Genomic DNA, 23,425 nt, shown 5'->3' on the forward strand with positions numbered 1-23,425 from the left:
TTACAAATTATAATGAAAAAAGATGTATTATTATTATTATTATTTTTAATAATAATAATAATAATAATACAATTTTGAATATAATATCAATACTAACTTGGAATTTAATCTGATATTTATACATTATAAAGATATAAAAAGTGAAATATAATAACATAATAAATAATAAAATAAAATCTAATATTCATATATGTATATATATATATACACATATGCATACATTCATAATATATGTTCATTATTATATTATATAATTATAATTTATAAATGTTTATAAATATCAGATTAAATTCTGAAAGTTAATATATTTATACATAAAAGAAGTAAGGGAAAGTGCAAGGTTGATTGGTCAGTATTACAAATTACAAAATAGATAGTTTTATAATTAGTCCTGAATGCTTATTGATCAATACACAATTTTAACTGCTCTGATAATAGTTATGCTGCAATTGACCAATCAGAAAGCCATGTAATAACAGATATTTTACATTTTTTTGACAATATCATTGCAGATCCGAAAGACCTTATCCGGGGTAGACATCATATTTAATTTAATGTGAGGGATAAAAATGTAGTGGATTATATTGTGTACCTTGGTATTGATAATTAAGTCAATAAAACACTAAAAATGTCTTTGCAAAAAACATAGGATAGTACAACCTATTGAACGTATTGTACTTCTGTTCGTCACAACTTCATTTTCGATATGACCCTGGCTAAGATTCATAGATCCCTTGAAATGCAATTGACTAACTGTCCTGCACAAACTCACAAAGTAGACATCCAGCACTGAGTCCTCATCTCTGTCTATGTCCATGGTGCTTTGCTCCGATGTCAGACAGATGGCGCTGTCCTCCAATGTAAAAGTTGAGCAGGCACATCTGAATGCAAACAACAGCAGTGAATCAGAAGAACAGCACAAAGAAGCTCAAGCTACAAACTAAGAGTCCTCTCAAAACATGACTGAACATGACTCAATGATGAATATTGAGCAAAGCTGGTGGTCTCATAAATGCCACAACTGATCTACGGGAATACGGGTGGCCATGTGAGGGAGACCAAAACAGAAAGCACTTCAGTGGTAATATTTCTTATCATTACCGTGACACACTTCAGATGAGTGCTGGCCATCTATATCCACTTTGGAATGTTCTTATGTATTTATTGCCTGCAATAATCTCTTGAGTTATTGCTGCCATGGCAACCAGACCCTTGCTCACCTCATGAACATAAAGCACTTTGTGCATGTGACACATTTCAGACCCTGAGGGTGTTCATTAACACAGGCTCACCCTGGACTTCATCAAACACTTTCACTGCCTGAGGTCAGTAAGATAGATAAAATACTTTAATTCAACAAGAACGCATTCAATTGATCAAAAGTTACATTAAAAGGCATTTATAATCTTACTGAGATTTCTATTTCAAATAAATGCTATCCTTTTGAACATTCTATTCATTAAAGAATCCTGAAAAAAGCATCACATTTTCCACAAAACTATTAAGCATCACAACTGTTTTCAACATTGATAATAAGAAATGTTTCTTGAGCAGCAAATCAGCACATTAGAATGATTTCTGAAGGATCGTGTGACATTAAAGACAGGTGTAATGATGCTGAAAATTCAGCTTTGCATCACAGGAATAAATTACATTTTAAAATATATATAAACAGAAAACAGCTATTTTAAATTGTAATAATATTTCAAATTTTTTCCACAGTTGTCTGTATTTTTATCCAAATAAATGCAGCCTTGGTGAGCATAAAAACGTATAAAATAAAATCTTAGCGAGCCCCAACGTACCATCTGAAACATTGTAAATCCCTAACATTAAGTGTAAGCAATAACAATAGTCATGTTTCCCTTAAAGGGTTAGTTCACCCAAAAATGAAAATTTGCTTGTGTTTTACTTACCCTCGAAGCATCCTAGGTGTATATGACTTTCTTCTTTCAGACGAATCCAGTCGGAGTTATATTAAAAATTGTCTTTGATCTTTCAAGCTGTTTAATGGCACTCAGCGGGTGTTGCAGTTGGAACAGTCCACAAGTCGTCAAATAAAGCTCACGCATTCATAATAAAACGTGCCGCAGACGGCTCCGGGGAATGAATAAAGTCCCCCTGTAGCGAATCCATGAGTTTTTGTAAGAAAAATATCCATATTTCAAAGGTAATAAACACTTTAATTTTCATTTTTGGGTGAACTAACCCTTGAACTCAACAGGATGGCATCTGACAAAGCTCTTTTAACTCAATAATCATTGTTCAAACTGAAGAACACCGAATGCCCCCTTTTGTGGTATTGTGTATCATAAAACAATACCTCTATTATATTTGTCCTTAGCAAGCAGGTAAAATATTCATGAGGTCTTTTCACAGGAATTCCTCTTAAAACGGGTGTGTGTCAAAGGTGAGGAGATCAGTGAAAACCAAACACAAAGAATCCAGCAACAGAACAAGTGTAGCATGACAGCACCTGGTCAACTGCTCACGCTGTAGCAGGATATAAGACACTGATCTCGAAGTGTTACATTGTGACTTTGTTGGACTATATTCAAGGTGACTTGGTGAGTTAGAGGAATAGTTCACACAAAAATGAAATATTTGTCATTATTTACTCAACCCTCCTGTCGTTCCTAACTCTTTCTTCAGTGGAACACAAAAGGATTTTGAAGTATTTGTTGCTCTTTCCCATGCAATTACAATAAATGAAGTTTTTTAAGGCTTAAAATAGGACTCAAACGCACCATAAAAGTAGTCTATAAAACTTGAAAATGAAATCAAATGACAAAAAAATATGATATCTAGCTTTCCTTGGTGTGTATCTCCATGAGATAAGTTTGATTTGTGAAGGAATGATTCTTTTGAACTGAATCTTTTCAATGTATCAATTGATTCAGTTAACAAAATTGCTCTGAAAGATTCATTAATGAACTGAACTGATCTGGTTTGTCATTATTTACTCAACCCTCATGTCATTCCTAACTCACATCACATTCTTTCTTCAGTGGAACACAAAAGGAATTTTAAGTATGTGTTGCTCTTTTCTATGCAGTTACAATAAATGAAGGTTTTTAGGCCCAAAAATTATTCAAATGCACCATAAAAGTAGTCTATACAACTTTAAACTGAAATCAAATGACAAAAATCATGACATCTAGCTTTCCTTTTTGTGTAACTGAGAGAAGTAGCAAAACTAGATTTGTGTAGGAATCTTTTGAGTCAGATCTTGTCAATGAAGCAATTGATTCAGTTCACAGAACTGCTCAGAATGATTTGTTGATGAATTGAACTAATCTGGTTCTTGAGTTTAACTCTGTGTTTACATGCACATCTTGTGTTTCACTTGGATTGAATTCGTTCCGATTGATGAATCTGAATTTAGTGTTTAGTCCCCATTCATCATGACTATATGGCTAAAAAAATTCTCCATTTGTGTTCCATGGGGAAAAAAAGTCAAATGTGTTTGGTAACTGATGATTGAATTTTCATATTTTAGTTGAACTACTCCTTTCAGTATCTCTGTGGAGGGAACAGAAGTGGAGATGTGAGAAGGTAACAGGTGTGTTATGTGTCAGGTTTATGGGTCTGAAGGTTTGTGAGATGTGTGTGAAAGGTATCACCTTTCATTTGATTTGGCCTCCCGGTACCGATCTGTGACGTAAATAGAGGGCGGGGAGAGGGTGTGGCTCAAGGAAGAGACTTCATACGGGTAAGGAGTCTGAGGGACCAGGTCAGGACGGTTATAGGACCAGAACACTGTAGTATGAGATGACAATAACAACCACATGAGGTGACTGGGAGGAATAAATGTACAGTGCATGACAAAGATACTAAACTACTGTTCAAAAGTTTGGAGTCGGCAAGATATTAATGTGTTAGTAAGAAGTCTCTTATGTGAAACATTGTGAAATATTATTACAATTTAAAATAACCATTTTCTAATATATATTAACATGTAATTTATTCCTGTGATCAAAGCTGAATATTCAGCATCATTACTCCAGTCTTCAGTGTCACATGATTCTTCAGAAATCATTCCAATATGTTGATTTGGTGCTGAAGAACATTTATTATTATTATCAAATGGTGAAAACAGTGCTTAATATTTTTGTGAAAACTGCGATGCATTTTTTAAGGATTCTTTGATGAGTAACGTTCAAAAGAATTTATTTTAAACAGAAATCATTTGTAACATTGTAAATGTCTTTACTGTAACTTTTGATCAATTTAATGTATCCTTGCTGAATAAAAGTATGAATTTCTTTTTAAAAACATACTGACCCCAAACTTTTGAAGGGTAAGATAGCACATTTTTTATTATAATTCATATCCAGCAGCAGCTCTGAGCTGATGACTAATATAGCAGCGCAAAAAGTCAATGCAAAGACATTGAGTAACTTCTGAGGCTGAGCACTAAGGTTTGTGTTCAGGTAGTAAATGTGAATTGAATGAGGAAGACATGACTGTCTGGAAAAAAATGTCTCAGATGGCAGCTCAGTTTTCAGGGTTTTTCCAAAAGATATTGCATGAGATAGAAAAGCAGACACTTCCTGTATGGTATGTCAACAGTGATAGAACTGATGTTTGCAAGTAAATGTCACCATTTGTCTTTGGTGATGGCATAGGATGCAAATCAAGGGCTTTTTACACCGCATTTAACCCAGGGTATCTTTTTAACCCCAGACTAATGCCATTTTTAACCCTGGCTAATGTTGTTGACCCCAAAATGAAAAATCTGTCATCATTTACTCACCCTCCACTTGTTCCAAAACACAAAAGAAGATATTTCTAAAGAATATTGGTAACCAAACAGCTGACGGTAGCCATTGACTTCCATAGTATTTTTTTTTTCCATACTATGGAAGTCAATGGCTACCGTCAACTTCTTCAAAATATCTTCTTTTGTGGTACTGTGGCAGTGACTTTGCATATTTTCTTTTAGTTTGATATAATTCTTCTTTTTCATATCCACAGATATATGCAATTAGATTTACAGGCTTAAACTATTTCTTAATTATTATATAATCAGTAACAATTAACAATAATGTTTAATTTGTTAACATTAGTTAACTATATTATTTAACCTTAACTAACAATGACAACAATCAACAATATTTATTAGTCTTAATTTCTATATTTACTAATGCATTTTTAAGTTGTATCTGTTAAAATTAATTAATGCACTATGAACATGAACAAAGAAATGAACATTTGTATTTGTATTATTGTTTTCAAGACTTTTACAACTGTATTTCACATCAACAAAGTGCTGTAAAAATATATTGTTCATAGTTTATGTTAACTAATGCATTAATTAATGTTAACAAATAACACATTTTTGTGCAGTGTTATCACATTTTCTTAAAAATGAATTGTGACGATGCAAGTTGCACCTATAACCTTTAATATTCAAAATGTAACCCATTGTGATTATGTAATACTGAATCAGTTTGCTTGTGTTGTTGACTTACGCTGAATCTTTCTGAATACTCTGGAGCTCATGAACTTGAGAAATCTGTTTGCATAGAAACTCGGTCTGTGCACAGACACCGTATCCTAGGAGAAAGAGAATACAAGACAATTAAACCAGGAAGCGTCTTTAATTCCCCCAGTGATATGAATAGTCTATTCATAAACGAAGAGAGCAGAGAGATATATAGACTTACACCATCATAGACGAGTGCCTTCCAGGAGTGCTCCAGCTTCTTAATAAATCTTGGTGGGAAATGAGAGTGAGAGATCTCGTCAGGGATGAGGGAGTTCATTTAAAGACGGTGCATTGAGCAAATATGCTGTAAGCTGGTGTGTAACATGGCATTTGGGCTCTTGGGTTTGTTGTAAACTGACACCAGGCTTACCTGTAAGACTGCAAGATGTCAATAATGCCTAGAAAAATGAGTAGTTTCTCATCCCTGTGTGTTTTTGCAGGAATGCCTCCCATTCTGTGTAAAAAGAAACATTGTGTTTACATTATATTAGGTTATTAGTGGCTGGGAAATCTCACAAAAACATATTAAGTTCAAGACAAGCCAATTCACCACTAAATAAATAAATAATCCATAAAAAACATAAATCTTATTTTTAGTGGCAATAAGATTTTTTGCACTGTGACAAATTCTAATTGCTATAATGCAACAATTTTATATTCATGTTTTTATTTGTACTACTTATTATTCTAAAAAAATACAAAGATTTTTTTAAAGACATGACTACACACACACACACACACACACACATATATACACATATATACAGTTTGATATATAAATTATATAAATTAACTATAATTTATAAATTAATTAATAATTAATAAATTTAATAAATAAATTAATATTAATATATTAATAAAATTAAACTTTCTTTAAATTTAATTTATATTTAATTTATTTCGGATATGACAGTTTACAAATGAAATCATAAATTAAATGCAGCTTAACAAATACTAAAGTTAATAATAAATAATTTTATAATACATATAGAATAATACACATAATACATAAATAGTATCTATAAATAATAATGTATATAAATAAACATTTTCTTCAGTAAAATATCATTTACATTTCTTTCTTTAGATTTTGGGGTGAAATACAACAGCTCTTTTGTGACATTCACTGGCTAAACACAAAACATTTTTTTACTAAAACACGCACTAAAAAAATGTATTTGCAACACACCCATTTTGAATGTTCATGAACAGGACAACACTGGTTTTAATGTCAGGGACTCACGTGTCGTCTGTGGTCAAAGCCTCTGCTGCCTTTCCGTCTCCCTGAATAGACTCCATGGCAGTGGAGTAAAGAACTTTCTGTCCCACGGTCCTCTTCCCATCCACAATGTTGACGTCTCCTTCTCTGTGACTCTGGTCCAGAACGTGCACCCCCAACAGCAGACTGTAGTCCATGATCTTAAAACTCTCCAGCACCTGCATGATATACAACACAACATTTAACTTACCACAATCTGACAAGGACCACTGCCAAAATCCTCCTGATGAATATACCTTGTCTTTGGCCACTGTACCGTTGCTGTTTTTTCTCTTTGTCAAGATGATAACCCTCATTCTGCGAAACTCTTGTTTGCTAAGTTCATGTTTAAGGGCGTACAAATACAAATGTCTATATAGTTTTTATTAATTTTATTTCAGTTTTAGTATGAATTATTTTAGTACATTAAAGGGGTCATATGATGCCTTTTTAAAGATCATTATTTTGTGTAAAATTTTATTTCAGTTTTAGTATGAATTATTTTAGTACATTAAAGGGGTCATATGATGCTTTTTTAAAGATCATTATTTTGTGTATTTGGAAGCGCCAGATTGTCATAGCAAAGTCAGGATTACCTCCTCTCCTAGTTTCACGAAACGGTCGTCCATAAAATGCATTGCTGTTCTGTTGTAAGTAATCTTAAAGATTCTAAATGCATCTACTTTTGCTTTCGCCTAGAAATACACAGCGTCTCCCTGACATGGCTGCTTCAACACTAACTGCGGTTACTGAAACCACGCCTTCTTTCTTTGCGTGCACATTTGGGCGGCATTATGCTAATATTTCCACATAGTGAGGTAGATATGTGGGGGCATGTTAGAACGAGCCGTTTTAGGGGGGCGTGGCAGAGTCTTAACTTTGATAAAGAATATCTCTTTGGTTTTGAGACTTTAGTCTTTGCAACTTCAGGGATCTTATCTATGCACAATCAGCTTGTAACACTCCAAAGAGAAAGGGAAACTTGAAATCGCATCATATGACCCCTTTAAGTTAAATTAAATGAAAATGAGAAATGTTGCCTTGGCAAAAATAAGTTTAAGTACATTAAGAATGTTTTTTATGGTTTTAGTTAACTTTAATAAAAATTTCACACCCACTAACAAAGCTCTAAGCTCCTCTATTTTGCGGCATTGCACATTACCGTAATACACAATTTCAGTAACATAACAGAAAAAACAGCAATGATGGAGCGAAAATGCCAGCACCTGTCAGTTTCCACAGATATCTGTGGTTTTATCCAGGGAGTCATGCACCAAATCTGATGGCAAGCATTAAAGTGCAATTAAATGAGAAACAAAAAAAGATCAAAAAGCTCAGAGAGTCACTTCAACATTAAATCCTGAATGACCTAACAGTAAATTAAATCCTGAATGAACTAACACTGCGATACATTTAGTTGAGAAGCAAAAAGACTTAAAATATTAAGTCATGTTTACTGAAAAATGTATCAAAATTAAATGAAATATTTTGTCTTGTTTTAAGCTTAAACTCACTTAATTTGGATTTTTTATTTTTAAGAAAACAAGACTTAACATTTTGAGTCGATTTGCTTCTCAAGTAAATGTATCTTAATTTAAGATTTTTTACAAAACATGACTTAACAGTAAATTAAATCCTGAATGAACTAACACTGCGATACATTTAGTTGAGAAGCAAAAAGTTTACTGAAAAATTTATCAAAATTAAATGAAATATTTTGTCTTGTTTTAAGCTTAAACTCACTTAATTTGGATTTTTTCTTTTTAAGAAAACAAGACTTAACATTTTGAGTCGATTTGCTTCTCAAGTAAATGTATCTTAATTTAAGATTTTTTACAAAACATGACAAAATAAGTAAAAAGAAATATATATATATATAAATAAAGTGAAAGTAAGACTGGGGAAAGTCTGCACAGTATCTTCAGAAATTAGTCTTGTTTATCAGTGGTAAGAAACCATTTTAAACAGACATTAGTCATCAATAGGTCTCCAGACAAAAGATCTCAGCAATGATTACATGTTAAAAATACCCAAGAAACAAACCATAGAGAACAATGTGCACTACAAGCTATTAGTGTATATATATGAATACTATATGTCTACATGAAATACTTGAAGGCCTACACATCATTTACTTATGCTATAAAAGAAACAACTCAAACCATCAGGTAAAAGCTGTAGCCGTGAACCAATAAAGGGTTTACGTGATTTCACTTTTGCATGACGCTCTTGTTCCCCTCGTATCCTCCATATTCAAATGAATAATATTTGAATAGGGACACACAGCATCCTTGTTTTGCATCCCGTCATGAATGTCTAAAAACCTCCAAGTGGGCCCTCAACTATAGGTCACAGTAACACCCAACAAAGGCGACAGAGGAGTTTGACACATGGAGTCATTGGGTCAAAGGTTTACTTGTGACAAAAGGAATTTACACCTTTGTTTTGGGTGTGGTGTGGTTTTTGACTAAATACCCCTATTTTATGAGCTCCTAAGCAGGATTGAGCACAAAAAAATGTGGGTGGCAAAAGGCAGAATCACTTTTAAAAACTAGTTTTACTAGATATTTCCATTGTGAAAGACACTTATTAAGATGAAGTCGTTTTTTTGAAGATTTTTGGAGCACATTCTACAAGAAAATATTATTTCAGTTATTCTACATTTAAAAATGTCACGCTTAATTCAATGTGCTACTTGCCTTTCTTTGTAATTCTTTGTGAAATTTAAATTGTATAGACACACCAAAAAATTCATAATAGTTTACATGAGGTTTTAGACTGAATACACATTGTCGATGTGTATAACTGTGAATGATTATGTACTCAGGTGTTTTCATTTGTCTGAAATCAGAAAGTTGCAGACATTCAAAACAAGCTGTATTAGCCTTTTTGAACTCGAAAGGAAGTTTTGAGCTCTGAAAGTTACAGTTTTTTTTCATATTACATCAAGCTTGTTTGATTCCTCATGACCCCTTAGCAAAATATAACAAGTACAAATATGAGCTAAATATGACAAGTAGTTCAATGCGTTAATACAAAATGAAACAAATGTGAATGGTTGGTGTTACATGAAACCTGTTTTGAGATACTTATGTAAAGTATTTTCCATTTTCCACTGAAAACATCCTGGGCTTCAGGGCAGCAGTCCACAATGGCATGCTGTTACACCACTAAAACCGCCTGTTTTGCAGCTTGGTGTGCTGCCATCAGTCGAGTCAGCTGAAATGAGAATGTCAGTTCTCTTCACAGTCACGGGTCATTCATTAACATCAGGTGAAGAGTTCAGTGAAAAAAATAATGTGTCACTTGTCATATTACTTGTGTTCATATTGTATGTAAACATTAGGCATGTGACCTTCTATGACCCAAAAAGTTTTTCTTATTACGTTTTATTTAAATACTGTTTGCACATTAGAAACTAAAAATAATATACTAAATGAAATATACTAAAAATAAAAGTGTATTTTTATTTTATTGTGTGTTATATTTTCGTGCCAATCATTGTCTATAAAATGTCCTATGCAATGTTGATATTATAAAATGTTGATTTTTATAAAAGATACTGTATGATGCACATAGAAAATACATTAGCAGTGCCTTTATTTAATAGGCGTTTAATCTAAACATTTTTTTGAGACTTGGGCACAGAAATCTTTCTATAAACTGACAGTATTTATTTATTTATTTTCTTTTTTTTTACAGCATTTTATGTTTGAATATGTATATCTAAAGATTGTAAACTTAAATTTGCCTGTACGTGCTTTTCTTCTTGTAAGTAGAAAGAAGTTGCTGGAAAAACATTTATGATCTCTCCAAAACGACCTGTGTCATTATTTTTCATGTTTCAGATATGGTGTAATGGAAGCGTTCTTTATTGTCAAAATCAGGTCATTAAAATGAATGCTTACTCATTTCCGTTGAGAAAACATCAAGAGTGAAGATAAATGCCGGCGACGTGCTCTGTGTATAATCGAAATCCCATAAGTGCTTGGAGCTGAGTCGCATAGAAACCATTTAAAGGCTTGTTCTTGATTAACTGTTAAATATAATAAGTTGCCTTTACTTACAATAAGTGAGGAAACCAATTGCTTTAAAATTTCCAAGTAGTGTATTAATTATTAGTTGGCAATGCTTATTTAAATTTGTAAAGAAAACTTGTTGGTCAAGTGCTGTTAACTCAAAATCATTAGTTGGGTTAACTTATTATTAGTGTTCACATTACTAGGAAAATCTTAGGAAAGATTGCCTTAAAATGTTCAAGTACGCTGAACTAAAAAAATCTAACTTAAGACAAAAAGCAACAATCTTAGGTAAAACATTATTTATTACTCATCCATTTTCTTCAGGCACTACAATGTGCCAAACAATGCCACTATAGCACCCATAAATTCTAAACATTTTTCATGAATGTAACAATATGCATTACAACAAATCATGACTGATTAGTAACCCAAAACTGACAATCTTTTGACAAGACACTGAATAGCTGACCTTGTAAAAAAAAATGTAACGTTAGCTTAATTTTAGCAATTTAAGAATATGTTTAACAAAAATAGGTATACCAGCGTTCTAAAACTTTATGAATGATGTTCATGACATTCCAAACCTGTAAGACTTTGGTTAGACTTTGAAACACAAATGAAGATATTTTTAATGAAATCTGAGAGATTTCTGTCCTTCCATTAAAAGTCCAGGTAACCAAAACTTAAAAGATCCAAAAAGGTTATAAAGGCATTGTAAAAACGAATCAATTTGATTTGAGCCTATTAATATGACCTTCTTGGATCTTTTAAGTTATGGTTACCTGGATTTTTAATGTAGTGGCAGAAACCTCTGGTGTGTTTAAAAATATCATATAATATTTAAAAAATTAACCTAAGTCTTATGGGTTTGGAAAAACATGAGGGTGAACAATTGATGACAACTGACATTTTTGGGTGAATTATACCTTTAAAGGGGTCATATGATGCAATTTCAATTTTTCCTTTCTCTTTGGAGTGTTACAAGCTCGTGGTGCATAAAGAAGATCTGTAAAGTTGCAAAGATTAAAGTCTCAAATCCAAAGAGATATTCTTTATAAAAGTTAAGAGTCAACCACTCCTACCTAAAACGGCTTGTTCTAACACGCCCCAACATACCTACGTCGCTCTGTGGGAAGATTTGCATAACGCCGCCCAAATGTTCACGCAAAGAAAGAAGGCGTAACTTTGAGGCCGGTTACCTAATGCAGCATTGGGACACTTCAACGTCATGCCACAATCATTTGGGTAATTAATTCAGTTACTGGGCTGTTTACTTGCAGCTTGATTTTGGAGGAACTTACAAAGTGGCATTTGTCCTTGAAAAGCACTGCAGTGCGCAAATAGGAAACAAAAATGAAAAATGTGATCATTTTAATATTAATAATTTTTCCTGGACAGCAATGTGAGGGGCGAATAAGAAAAATTAAAAGTGAATGAAGACTTGGTGGTTTACCCAAAAATTTAAGTTCTGTCATAATTTACTCACCCTTGTGTTTTTTCTAACCTGTATTACATTCTTTATCTGTTCTGTGGAACACGGAAGAAAAAAAAGATATTTTGAAAAATGTTTCAACTGTTTGTGTCCATGTAATGAAAGTCAACGGGGTCCAAAACAAAACACATTTTTCAAAATCATTTCTAATGTGCTCCAGAGAAAAAAGTAAAATGAAGACAGAACTTTCATTTTTGGATGAACTGTCCATTTAAGTACCAAATTGTGCTTTGATTTGGCAATCAAATGTCAAAGATTTCAGTATGAACTCAAACAAAAGACCAAATTAGGCTACCGTTCAAAAGTTTGGGGTCAGTAAGATAAGTCTCTCATGCACACCAAGGCTGCATTTATTTGATCAAAAATACAGTAAAAATAGTAATATTGTTTGTGAAACATTATTACAATTTAAAATATTACAGTAAATATTCTTGTAATTTAATTTAAAATGTAATTTATTTAAGTGATAGCAAAGCTGAATCAGCATCATTACACCTGTCTTTAATGTCACACGATCCTTCAGAAATCATTCTAATGTGCTGATTTGCTGCTCAAGAAACATTTCTTATTATCATCAATGTTGAAAACAGTTGTGCTGCTTAATAGTTTTGTGGAAACCATGATGCTTTTTTTCAAGATTCTTTGATTAATAGAAAGTTCTAAAAGAACAGCATTTATTTGATATAGAAATCTTTTGTAACATTACATAACATAAATGTCTTTACTGTCACTTTTGATCAATTTATGGACCTTTTCTGAATAAATGTATCAATTTCATAAAAACAAAAAAATTCTACTGACCCTAAATTTTGAACGGTACTGTATCTGAGCTATGCTATCTACAGTACATTCATTTTAGTAGTGGTGTTTCTTCAACTACCTAGCAATGCCCTAAAAACCACTCAGAACATCTTAACAACCACACAGCATTGCCATTACAACCACCTAAAACACCTTTAGTTTCCTTGGAGAACAAATATATGACAGTCAAATACTGTCAATGTAGGGCAAACATTACCAACCAAGCCCTAATATTTAAGCAGTTATGGAAATTGTCTAGGAGGGAAAATACCATCTAATTGTTGACAAATCATTTAGTCAGAAAAAAAAAAAATCATGTGAAAAACAACAATATTTACCAGACCATGTCAACAGCCTGATCTGCTGAAATAGAAAGGAATGCCAAACTGGATTTATGCAGTTTGTTTCCCAGCTGAACGGAGAGGTTTGCCGCTCAGCACATTTTGAATCTGTTAATAAGCTACTGTGGCGCTGAAGACTATCATGAACTCTATCATGAGATTTATATTAAATCTTGGGAAATCTAAGTGCCATTTTAGAAAGCCACTTTTATGTTTTAAAACACAAAACATGACAACAGATGCATACAAAAAAAAAAAAAACATCTCAATGCAGCCTTTCTATTATGCTATACTCAAAATAGCAAGCATAGCTGGTGGTTTTGTGGTTCTGTTCAATTCTCTTTCATACTTAATATAATTGTATCACTTGACCTTCTCCAGTTCCATTTACAGTACACTCATACTGTTGATTTTCTTCTCATGTTTAGTAACGCAATGTCTTGTAATGTAAGAATGATCCTCAAATAGATTATTTAGCTGATTGTTACCCTTGTTGTGTTTCAGGTACTGAGTCTTGAGGTCTATCTGTGGCATTTTAAGGTGCATGTTTTTATCTCATGAGTTCATATAATGAGTGTTTTTGTGATGTTGTCAACAGTTTAAGACAACGGCAATTAGCTCTCCATGTACACCACTGTTCAAAAGTTTAGGGTTGGTAAGATTTATTAATGTTTTAGAAAGAAGTCTCTTATGCGCACCAAGGCTGCATTTATTTGATCAAAAAATACAGTAAAAATAGTAATATTGTGGAAAAAGTAATACAATTTAAAAGAACTGTTTTCTATTTTAATAAAATTTAAAATGTAATTTATTTTCTGTATATAATAGTTAGGAATAGTTCACCAAAAAATTTCCAGCATCATTACTCCAGTCTTCAGTGTCACATGATCATTCAGAAATCATTCTAATATACTGTGATACATTTTCTATTCATCATAATTTTTTGATGAATAGAAAGTTCAAAAGAACATTTATTTGAAATATACATTTTTATAACATAACAAATGTCTTTACTGTCACTTTTGATCAATTTAATGTGCCCTTGCTGAAGTGTTAATTAAATAAATAAAATTAAACTTTTGAACAGTAGTGTACAATGCTTATTGAAATATTAATGAGATAGAGTACATAATATTTAAAATAACTGTGAAACAAGAGGAAAATTGCATGTAAATCTTTTTAGAGAATTGTTAAAATGAGCAAGTAATAGCAACTTGTTTGTTCTGCAAACACCTCATTTTTAGCAATGTAAAGTATGAAATAGAAATGTGCGATAACGCATAATTTTTGATGGCCCTGTTTTTTGAACTTCATTTATTCTAGTGAAACATGAGCCATATGATACACTTAAAGGGTTAGTTCACCCAAAAATGAAAATAAGGCTGCGTTTTACTCACCCCCGAGGCATCCTAGGTGTATATGACTTTCTTCTTTCAGACGAATCCAGTCGGAGTTATATTAAAAATTGTCTTTGATCTTTCAAAAAAAAAAATTATATAAAATACACTTTTGGCTGGTTAGAAGTATTCATGGCTCATTTCATCCACAAAAAGTAAACCTGTATATGCTGCTTTAGATGCTGTAGCTGCACCAGTAATAACCCTCTAAAATAGACAGATGAGTGAGAACAGAACAATCTATACTACTGAGTCACAGTGTTTTACTCAGCTTTCTTCACTGAGGAGATGAATGAGTCTTTACTCTACTGAGACCTACCATGTAGTATCCTGGAAGCAGTTTTTGCAGGAACTCTGCCTCCTTGTGCTGGACGGTTTTGATGATGAATTCATCATCGCTGGTCAGGTAGAAGAGGGAGCTGCTGGCGCCCGGATTAGACAACTCAATCAGGGGCTCTTTACAAATGGAATACTGCAGGATCACAACAAAAACAATCCATTAAAACCTGAAATATTATGAGTGTTTAAATAGAGCAGAACAGTACTGGCCATGAAGGAAAATTAAATTAAATTACAATTAAATTAAAAAATTACTTCACCAAAAAATATTAAAAATGCTGAAAATATACTCACCCTCAGGCCATCCCCAAAAAAAGTCCATCCCCTGTTGCCCTCTCACATCAAAATCCACAACATATGTTTAGGAATTTTTTTCGTTGGATCTGCGCATATTTCTCCCCTGATTCAGACTAGATGACTTTATCACTGGAGAAAGCAATATTATGGATCGAGGACAACATATTTTGGCCAAAAGTGATGGTTTAAAAATGTGAAAAAGTTTAAAACGCTTTGATGTATTTGTTTATTACAAACACACAGCTTTTTTTCACTTCACAAGATTTAAATTGATAGACTGGAGTCGTGTGGATTATTGTGATGATTTTATCAGCTGTTTGGACTCTCATTTTGACAGCACCCATTCACTGCAGAGGGTAATATTAAATCTCTCCAAATCTGTTCCCATGAAGAAACAAATTCAATCCAATTTGGATGGCCCGAGGGTGAGAAAATATTAATTTCTGGGTAAACTATTCCTTTAAAAAACACAATTATTCCTTTAAAAAACAAAATGATCTATTACGGATGTCGCAAATAAAGTGAAAATGAAATGAAAAGTGTTGATTGCAGCATTAAATTTAGATCTGCTCATGTTGCATTTCTTTTTACGTGGTTTTACAGTGTTGCACATTATAACCAATCACACACAATTCTGTTGAGCTTATGAATGCAATCGCCAATCAGAGGCACTCAGATGAGTCATCTCTGAAATGCCGGAGTTTTGCTCAGTTTTTATTAAATTGTGATCATCTTAAATATAAACTCAGTCGCATTAAAGGGGATGTCTAATGCTATTTCATGCATTCTGACTTATTTACACTGTTAAAGAGTTGGATTCTCATGCCAAACATGACCAAAGTCTCAAAAAACGAGTTGGACGTATGACGGAGTATTTCTGTACCAAAGACACTTCTTCAGAGTTTGTATAAGTTTCAGAATTTTTTTTTTCGAGTATGGCCCTGTATGACATCATGAAGGGCGGAATTCCTTGTATGGGCAAAAATGTGATAAAACTAAAGACTCTTCGGAGATATGAATGATGCAATACTACTCTATAGGTACTCAAGATTAACATGAGATTGGCAGAAACTGTGTGTGTTATGTCCACTTAAAAATGATATGACAACCATATCTGGTATACTTGCCTAAAAATACAGGTTTCAGATGTGCGTATAATAGATTACACTATTCATACTATTTTTTGCATGGAATACTGTACCACACAATGCAATGATCTTCCATTTCTAGTGCAACAGATGATGGAATATCATGTTGACCATTTTACCAGTTTGCCGAAATGTAAGATACTTTTTATACACAATGCATAAATAACTGTATTTGAGAAATAATAACTGGAAAGCCACCCACTGGAATAAACATTAAATGTAGTGAAGAATACTGACAACGTTTCACAAAATTACTGCATTTATTTGATGCCTTGGTGAGCATAAGAGACTTATTTCAAAGCAATTAAATATCTTAACGGCCTCAATCTTTTGAATGGTAGTATTTATGTTCCCTGACAATAGAAAACACAACTTTGGCACTGCAAATTTTGGCATTTGCCGTGCTTTACCCCTTCAGCTATATAAGAACTCTGAACTTAAATAGATGTACTGCTACTGTGCACTTGAGTCACTTCATGCTGATTTTTCTGGAATATAGTCCATAGTAAATGCAAATAAAAAGGAACTCCCATTCACCTATGCAAAATGTAGAATGCAAAAAGTTAGCTTCTGAATGGTATTATGTAACCAGGTATTCCCTTGTCATTAGAGAAATCACAAAACCCAGCATCTTTGCACATACTACAATTAACATTTTTGTCTAATGCAAGCTAAAGGTGGTGCACAATAGATTCATAACAGGGGATGATATAATGCAGGTTCACAAATAACACAGGTAGACCAGACTATCAGGCACCTGGGAGTGATACCGCTCTGCTGGGCTAATTACAAGGCCATTAGATGTCAAAGAGCAGAGGAGGCAATTAACAGCTCAACTGAGATCATACACCTAATCAGCACCATCCACCCTTGACACACACACACACACACACACACACACACACACAAACATGCAGATCAAAATGTACAAGAACTGCAGAGATGCTGCAGAGGCACTGCAGTGGCTGCGAGTCAGAGCGAGGCAGTGTTGCAGTGCAGGGAAACGTACACCTCCAACACCTCAATGTGCCAGGACACATCTTACATAGCGAGAACACATCAAACCAAACCGCTAAACCCTGCTGGGAATTTACAAATGAGGACGTAGATTCGGAGTTCCTGCCAGTCACAGTTGGCAAGGTGCAGCAAAGAAGTTCGTCAGGGGTCAGTAGCACTGTTGGTCAGTCTTACTGGCACCTGATGTAAGCAGCCACTGAACTTTAATTTATACAAAGATGCTTTGTTATGGCTCAGACAGAGGGAAATTTAAGGGAACGGGACACATAATAGTCTTGGCATTAATATGGAGGTGAAAATTGTGTTTAATCAGAACCATAGCAGTTCGTGATGAATGCAACTGGTTTGCATTTCCCCTGCAGTCGCCACATCATTTCCTGTCAGCTCTTGTCTTCTATTAAAGTCAACATGAAATATTGTTCGCAACCCAGTTTACTTTTGTAATATGATGTATTTCTGAGATAAACCTTATTTCAATTTTTTTTAAAAGAAAGATAGTGCTTTATTTTATCTCTTAACAGTTGGTTAGATTGCAAAAAGCTGGCGTTACATACTAAAAAGAATTCAGACGGTTGGAGGAGATGCGTTAAAAAGGCAAAAAGGATTTGTGATGTCACATTAAAATAAAAGTTGTGTAGAGGGCGAAACAAGTTATTATATCTTGATGAAATATCATGCAAAATAAGACGTAGACCTACATGTTTTGAAAGAAGTCTCTTATGCTCAACGAGGGTACATTTATTTGATCGAAAATACAGTCAAAATAGTCATTGTGAAATATTATTACAATTTGAAATAACTGTTTTCTAGTTTATTATATCTTAAAATGTAATTTATTTCTGTGATGCAAAGCTGAATTTTCAGCAGCATTACTCCAGTGTCACATGATCCATCATAAATCATTCTAATATGCTGGTTTGGTGCTCAAGAAACATTAATTATTATTATTATTATTATTACTGAAGTTAAACACAGCTGTGCTGCTTAATATAGTTGTGGAAACTGATACATTTTTTTTTTCAGGATTCTTTGATGAATATAAAACTCAAGAACAGCATTTATGTGAAACAGAGTTCTTTTGTAACATTATAAATATCTTTATTGTCACATTTGGTCAATTTAATGTGCCCTCTAATGTGGCCAAAACCAATAGAAATCGAAAAGTGTGTTTTACCAAGTAATCATCTGGCTTGATCCCGAACAGCTCCCGGAAGTAGCGAAAAGCCAGTGGTGCGTACGTCTTGAAACGGAAGTCTGGATAATGGTGCGCTGGAGTCAGGTTGCTCCCCTCACTGCAAAAGTGAAAGTATTTGCTTAATGTATCACAAAAAAAACAAAAACCAAAGCAAATAAGTGAATCAACTGTGTGTTGCATTAATGATCCTCACATTCCCCAACACAAGAGGCTTCTGGGAAGAATCTGGGCTCTGTCTGTAAACATAATCCTGTGAGAAGAAACTGTTACCTAACCTAAATGCTCCTTCATGCCTAAAGAATAGAGACACATTTGATCTTTCTGAGTCCCATTGAGTGCGTCCTTGTTGCAATGTAACCCACCAGCAGTAAACACCAGAGGTAATCTTTTCTAGAGACACACAACAGCAACCAATGCCTGAGGACAAGGAGGTCCTAGGCTTTCTCTATTAACGGTTACACAAACTAAAGACCAGGGTCAGTCACATCAGTTACACATGATGAAATGTAAGCAAGCCCTGGAAAAAAAAAATCTTGTAACCCACATTTCGCCTTTTGCTATTATGAGGCAGGGCATTAGTATTTGGATTAATCCCGTTTGAATAATTCCTAAAAGTATGATTTGAAAGGGCCAGATGATGTCATAATCACTCAAAATAACGATAAACAAGAAGTGCCTGCGATCCCTCACAAGTGGGTTAGAGGGTTGCTGTTTTTCAGGGCACTTGAATGAGTTCTGAGGATTAGCTGTTTCAGACTATGACTCACTATTAAACCCCAATCCATGCCCATTGTGTAACCCAATCCAAAATTTACCTCTGAATTGGAGTTTTTCCTATGAACTAAAACAACAGCAGACTGATGAGGGACAGACGAATGACCTAACTCTGAAAAATAGGGCTTCCGCATGTGCAAATCTGTCTCATAGACGAATGCGTAATTTTTCTTGGCCTTATATTTGGTAATGCAGTCTATGTAGCTCAAACAGTAGAGCACAATTCTAACAACTCCAAGGTCATGGGTTTGATTCCCGGGGAAAGCAAGAACTGATCAAATGTGTAGTTTGAAAGCAATGTACGTGGCTTTGGATAAAAGCATTCTGCCAAATGCATAAATGCAAATGTAAATATGTTAGCATAGCATATTTCTGTAGTATAGGATGTGCCTGATTATCTTGCTCAGAAAAGCAATATAATATGACCTTAAACCGAATAACAAATGCTTCTGAGTAATATTTAAAAAAATGAATTAGACTGATATTTTATATTCAAAGTAAGTGTAGAGCGATAATTTAATCAACACATGTACACATGTGCTATGCCTATAAAGTCAATAATATCAAAGTCTAAGTGTCCTCTGTTTAATAATCATCTACTCTCTAAGAAAAATGTCTGTGGTGCCCTATCTCTGGATTTAGTTATATATACAGTATATATATATATATATATATATATATAAGCCAAATAGTCTAACAATTGTTATGTTTTTTGGCATATGTCATTTAATTTTATTCTATTGTCATTCCAAGTACATATAAAGCATGTAAGAATCTGTTATGCATAATCACTACTACTATATACTATACTAAATTTACACTACCATTTAATAATCTGGGGTCAGTACAATTTTTTAAAAGAAATTAATACTTTTATTCAGCAAGGATGCATTAAAACGTTCTATTAATAAAAAGAATCCTAAAAAAGTGTATTATGTTTTCCACAAAAATATAATGCAGCACAACTGTTTTCATCATTGACAATAATAATAAATGTTTCATGAGCATCAAATCAGCATAACAGGATGATTTCTGAAGGATCATGTGACACTGAAGACTGGAGTAATGATGCTGAGTATTCAGCTTTGCATCGCAGGAATAAATTACATTTCAAAAAAGGAAACAGTTATTTTCAACTGTAATAATATTTCACAGTTGTACTGTTTTACTGTAATTGTGATCAAATAAATGCAACACTGGTGAGCATTTTCAAAAACATAAAATCTTACCAACCCCAAACTTTTGAACGGTAGTGTATGAACTGGGTAAGAAGTATGCGCTTTAAGGAAACAATTAATGTACTTCTTTGATTAGTTTTAACCAATTTACAGTAAGTCATGCCCACTTTCACTTCTGGCCAAATGCAAATACGAATACAAATTATTTCCCATAATCACTCCCAATGTAAATACAGATAATGGCTTTGCTGCACATCCCTAGCGTGCTTCGTTTTTTTAAAAATAGCAAGCATCACGAAGTATACACAAAATACAATAACTAGTACACTAGTATTCCATCTCGAACACAACCATAGACTGTCAAATTGGTTCAAACTGAGGACGAACAAATGCAACCGGAGTGCAATCCCTAATGAGAGAATCAGACTCTATAAATAAGGAAGTCAGGCTAGTGGATCAGTGTCGTCTCTTTGAATCTTGTATCAACTCTCTGCTCACTCTAAAGAGCTTTTGGGAATCATTTGTGTGAGAATCAACTGTGCAGGAAATAGAATGAGCTCAAGTTTCTAGCTCTTATGATACACTGTCTTTTGTGTGTGATCAAACACTGCAAGATGCCCTGATTTGAGAAGATTTCCTTGTTTGAGAAGAATTGAAGAGCAGATGACCCAAACTAAATGCAATGTATGATAACTTGTGAAAGAATTTCCTCATTCCAGACCACTTTGACAACAACATGCGTAGGCAGCTAATGTTTGCATCGTCCTCTGTTCATACCTGGGTAAAAACACACTCTCCACCACATAGAAGTCCTGCATGAGAACATCTCGGTCAGGTTTTGAGGTCAGATTCCCCACGGTGTAACCAATGCCAAGCTGGATAGCTCCTTTTAGGGCAGATGAAGTAGTCTGTAACAATATCGGTAATAAAAAGCAATACAATTTAGTATACTTGAGTAATTTTGAAACTTGCTTTTATGTGGGTTTATTGAGGTCATTAGATGTTAGATGCACAAGACTAAACCCGCCTCCTAAATCTCCTTTGGTTAAACAAATGACATTTGTGGGTCAAAACTCTTAAGCGAGGTTCACTGGAAATACTAGATCAGTCATAGCATGAAAAATAGGTTACAAGTGTATAATGTCTACCAACACAGTAAAATCCAAGAATTTTGGAAAGTTCATTGATAGGCCTCTGTTGGTACCAACATTTAGGATGGTGGACATTATCAACATACTGCACTCGTCATTGGAGACACTGAAAATAAGGTGACTGGAAAAAAGTAGCTCATTCTTCACTGAACAGAAGTGTTGGTGGATGATTTGCTGATGTTTTTTGTGTTTTATCAACATTCAGCAACACACTGATGTAATAACTGCTGTACATAGTCATGGTATCAGAGGTCCTGCCTTGGAAAGTTCACTGACAAGTGAGCACGGTATTTTTTGTTTTGTTATTTGTGTATGTCCATGTATATACTTTGCTTATAGTTGTACTATTATTTTTTTATTTAATTTTGTATATTTAGTTTATTTACTGTCTAGACTTCTAGGTCTGTATTATATCGAGCAAACAAATAATATATATATATACAGTAAATATATATATATATATATATATATATATATATATATATTTCTTGCTCATTTTAATGGCAATAAAGATATACTAACAAAAAAAAATAATTGTGGTTAATGTTTATATATAATTCAAACATTAAAAATGTATACGGGTCAAAGACATTAAGATGTCTGCATCAAAAGAAATTTACAAAAGTGATTATATGTCCATAGAGAGCACATTAAATATAAGTAAAGTGTCTACTTTTAAGGTTTCAAATAAGTTTTTGGAGAATAAAATGTTAAATTTTGGTCGGAAAAACAAAAACAAAATTGCAATTAAATTAAACTTTTTACATTTTTTTGGGGAACAACAAAAACAATTTAAAGCAGTATTACACTTAATTGTTTTTATGCTTAAACCGTTTTTCGTCTTTGACCCATACACACATGCACATGAAACACATGAAACAGTCGTAGATGACTCCAAAACGGTTTTAAAAAACAAAAAGGTAATATTTTATAATGATGCTATGGTAGATATAGAGAAAATATGAATGAAAAACTATTTACCTTTTTGTATGTTTTCTCTCTACTGTTATTGCTAGACCCGCTGACTCCATTCTCATTGGCTGATGACATCTGCATGAAGCAATAAAGAATTAAAAGTTAGACAAGTCTAGTTCACAACCATAAGCTAAGCATATGTAAATAACATCCTCAGGCCCTGTCCAGCTGTAAACCATCCGATTTGCAAAGGAGCCCGACACAGACCACAGGGTTTCCTGCCAGGGTAATTGAGTGGCTTGTAAATGCAGAAAATGTGTGGATCTGCTAATAAAATTAGGGTTTACCTTGTTTTAACTGAGAACACAGGTGTTGGTCTGCTGTTCAGCGTTGCTGCGTGGCTCAGTCATGTGGACTGGATGGAAAGCAGAGGTCAGGGTCAGAATGGATGTTCTTCCTGTCAACCAGAGCATAGGAAGGAGTATAACCTAGTTAGTGTGGCAGTGGCTGAAAAACCAAACAGTTTAATGGCAAACAACAAGATGTATAGGGTGAAGAAAGATTTTATTTTGACCATTAAGATTTTTTGTACTGTTAAATAATTTTTTT

The 23,425-nt window shown here is 33.7% G+C and overlaps 1 protein-coding gene across 1 annotated transcript in view; it reads right to left on the reverse strand.

The window, feature by feature from the left end:
• The window catches only part of LOC107674291 (phosphatidylinositol 4-phosphate 5-kinase type-1 beta-like), a 36,627-nt gene that overhangs the window by 1,524 nt on the left and 11,678 nt on the right, over positions 1–23,425 (reverse strand). Inside the window, exons 2-12 of the mRNA XM_016468231.1 lie at positions 23,164–23,273; positions 22,883–22,951; positions 21,528–21,658; positions 18,778–18,895; positions 15,122–15,274; positions 6,735–7,042; positions 5,862–5,945; positions 5,670–5,718; positions 5,458–5,559; positions 3,624–3,838; positions 773–881 (exon numbers count right to left, since the gene is read on the reverse strand). Of these exons, the coding sequence (XP_016323717.1) occupies positions 773–881; positions 3,624–3,838; positions 5,458–5,559; positions 5,670–5,718; positions 5,862–5,945; positions 6,735–7,042; positions 15,122–15,274; positions 18,778–18,895; positions 21,528–21,658; positions 22,883–22,951 (1,338 nt within the window). The 5' untranslated portion in view covers positions 23,164–23,273. The remainder of the gene's footprint in view (positions 1–772; positions 882–3,623; positions 3,839–5,457; positions 5,560–5,669; positions 5,719–5,861; positions 5,946–6,734; positions 7,043–15,121; positions 15,275–18,777; positions 18,896–21,527; positions 21,659–22,882; positions 22,952–23,163; positions 23,274–23,425) is intronic.

Source organism: Sinocyclocheilus anshuiensis, unplaced genomic scaffold (assembly GCF_001515605.1).
Source record: "Sinocyclocheilus anshuiensis isolate Anshui unplaced genomic scaffold, SAMN03320099.WGS_v1.1 scaffold188, whole genome shotgun sequence".
NCBI lineage: Eukaryota > Metazoa > Chordata > Actinopteri > Cypriniformes > Cyprinidae > Sinocyclocheilus > Sinocyclocheilus anshuiensis.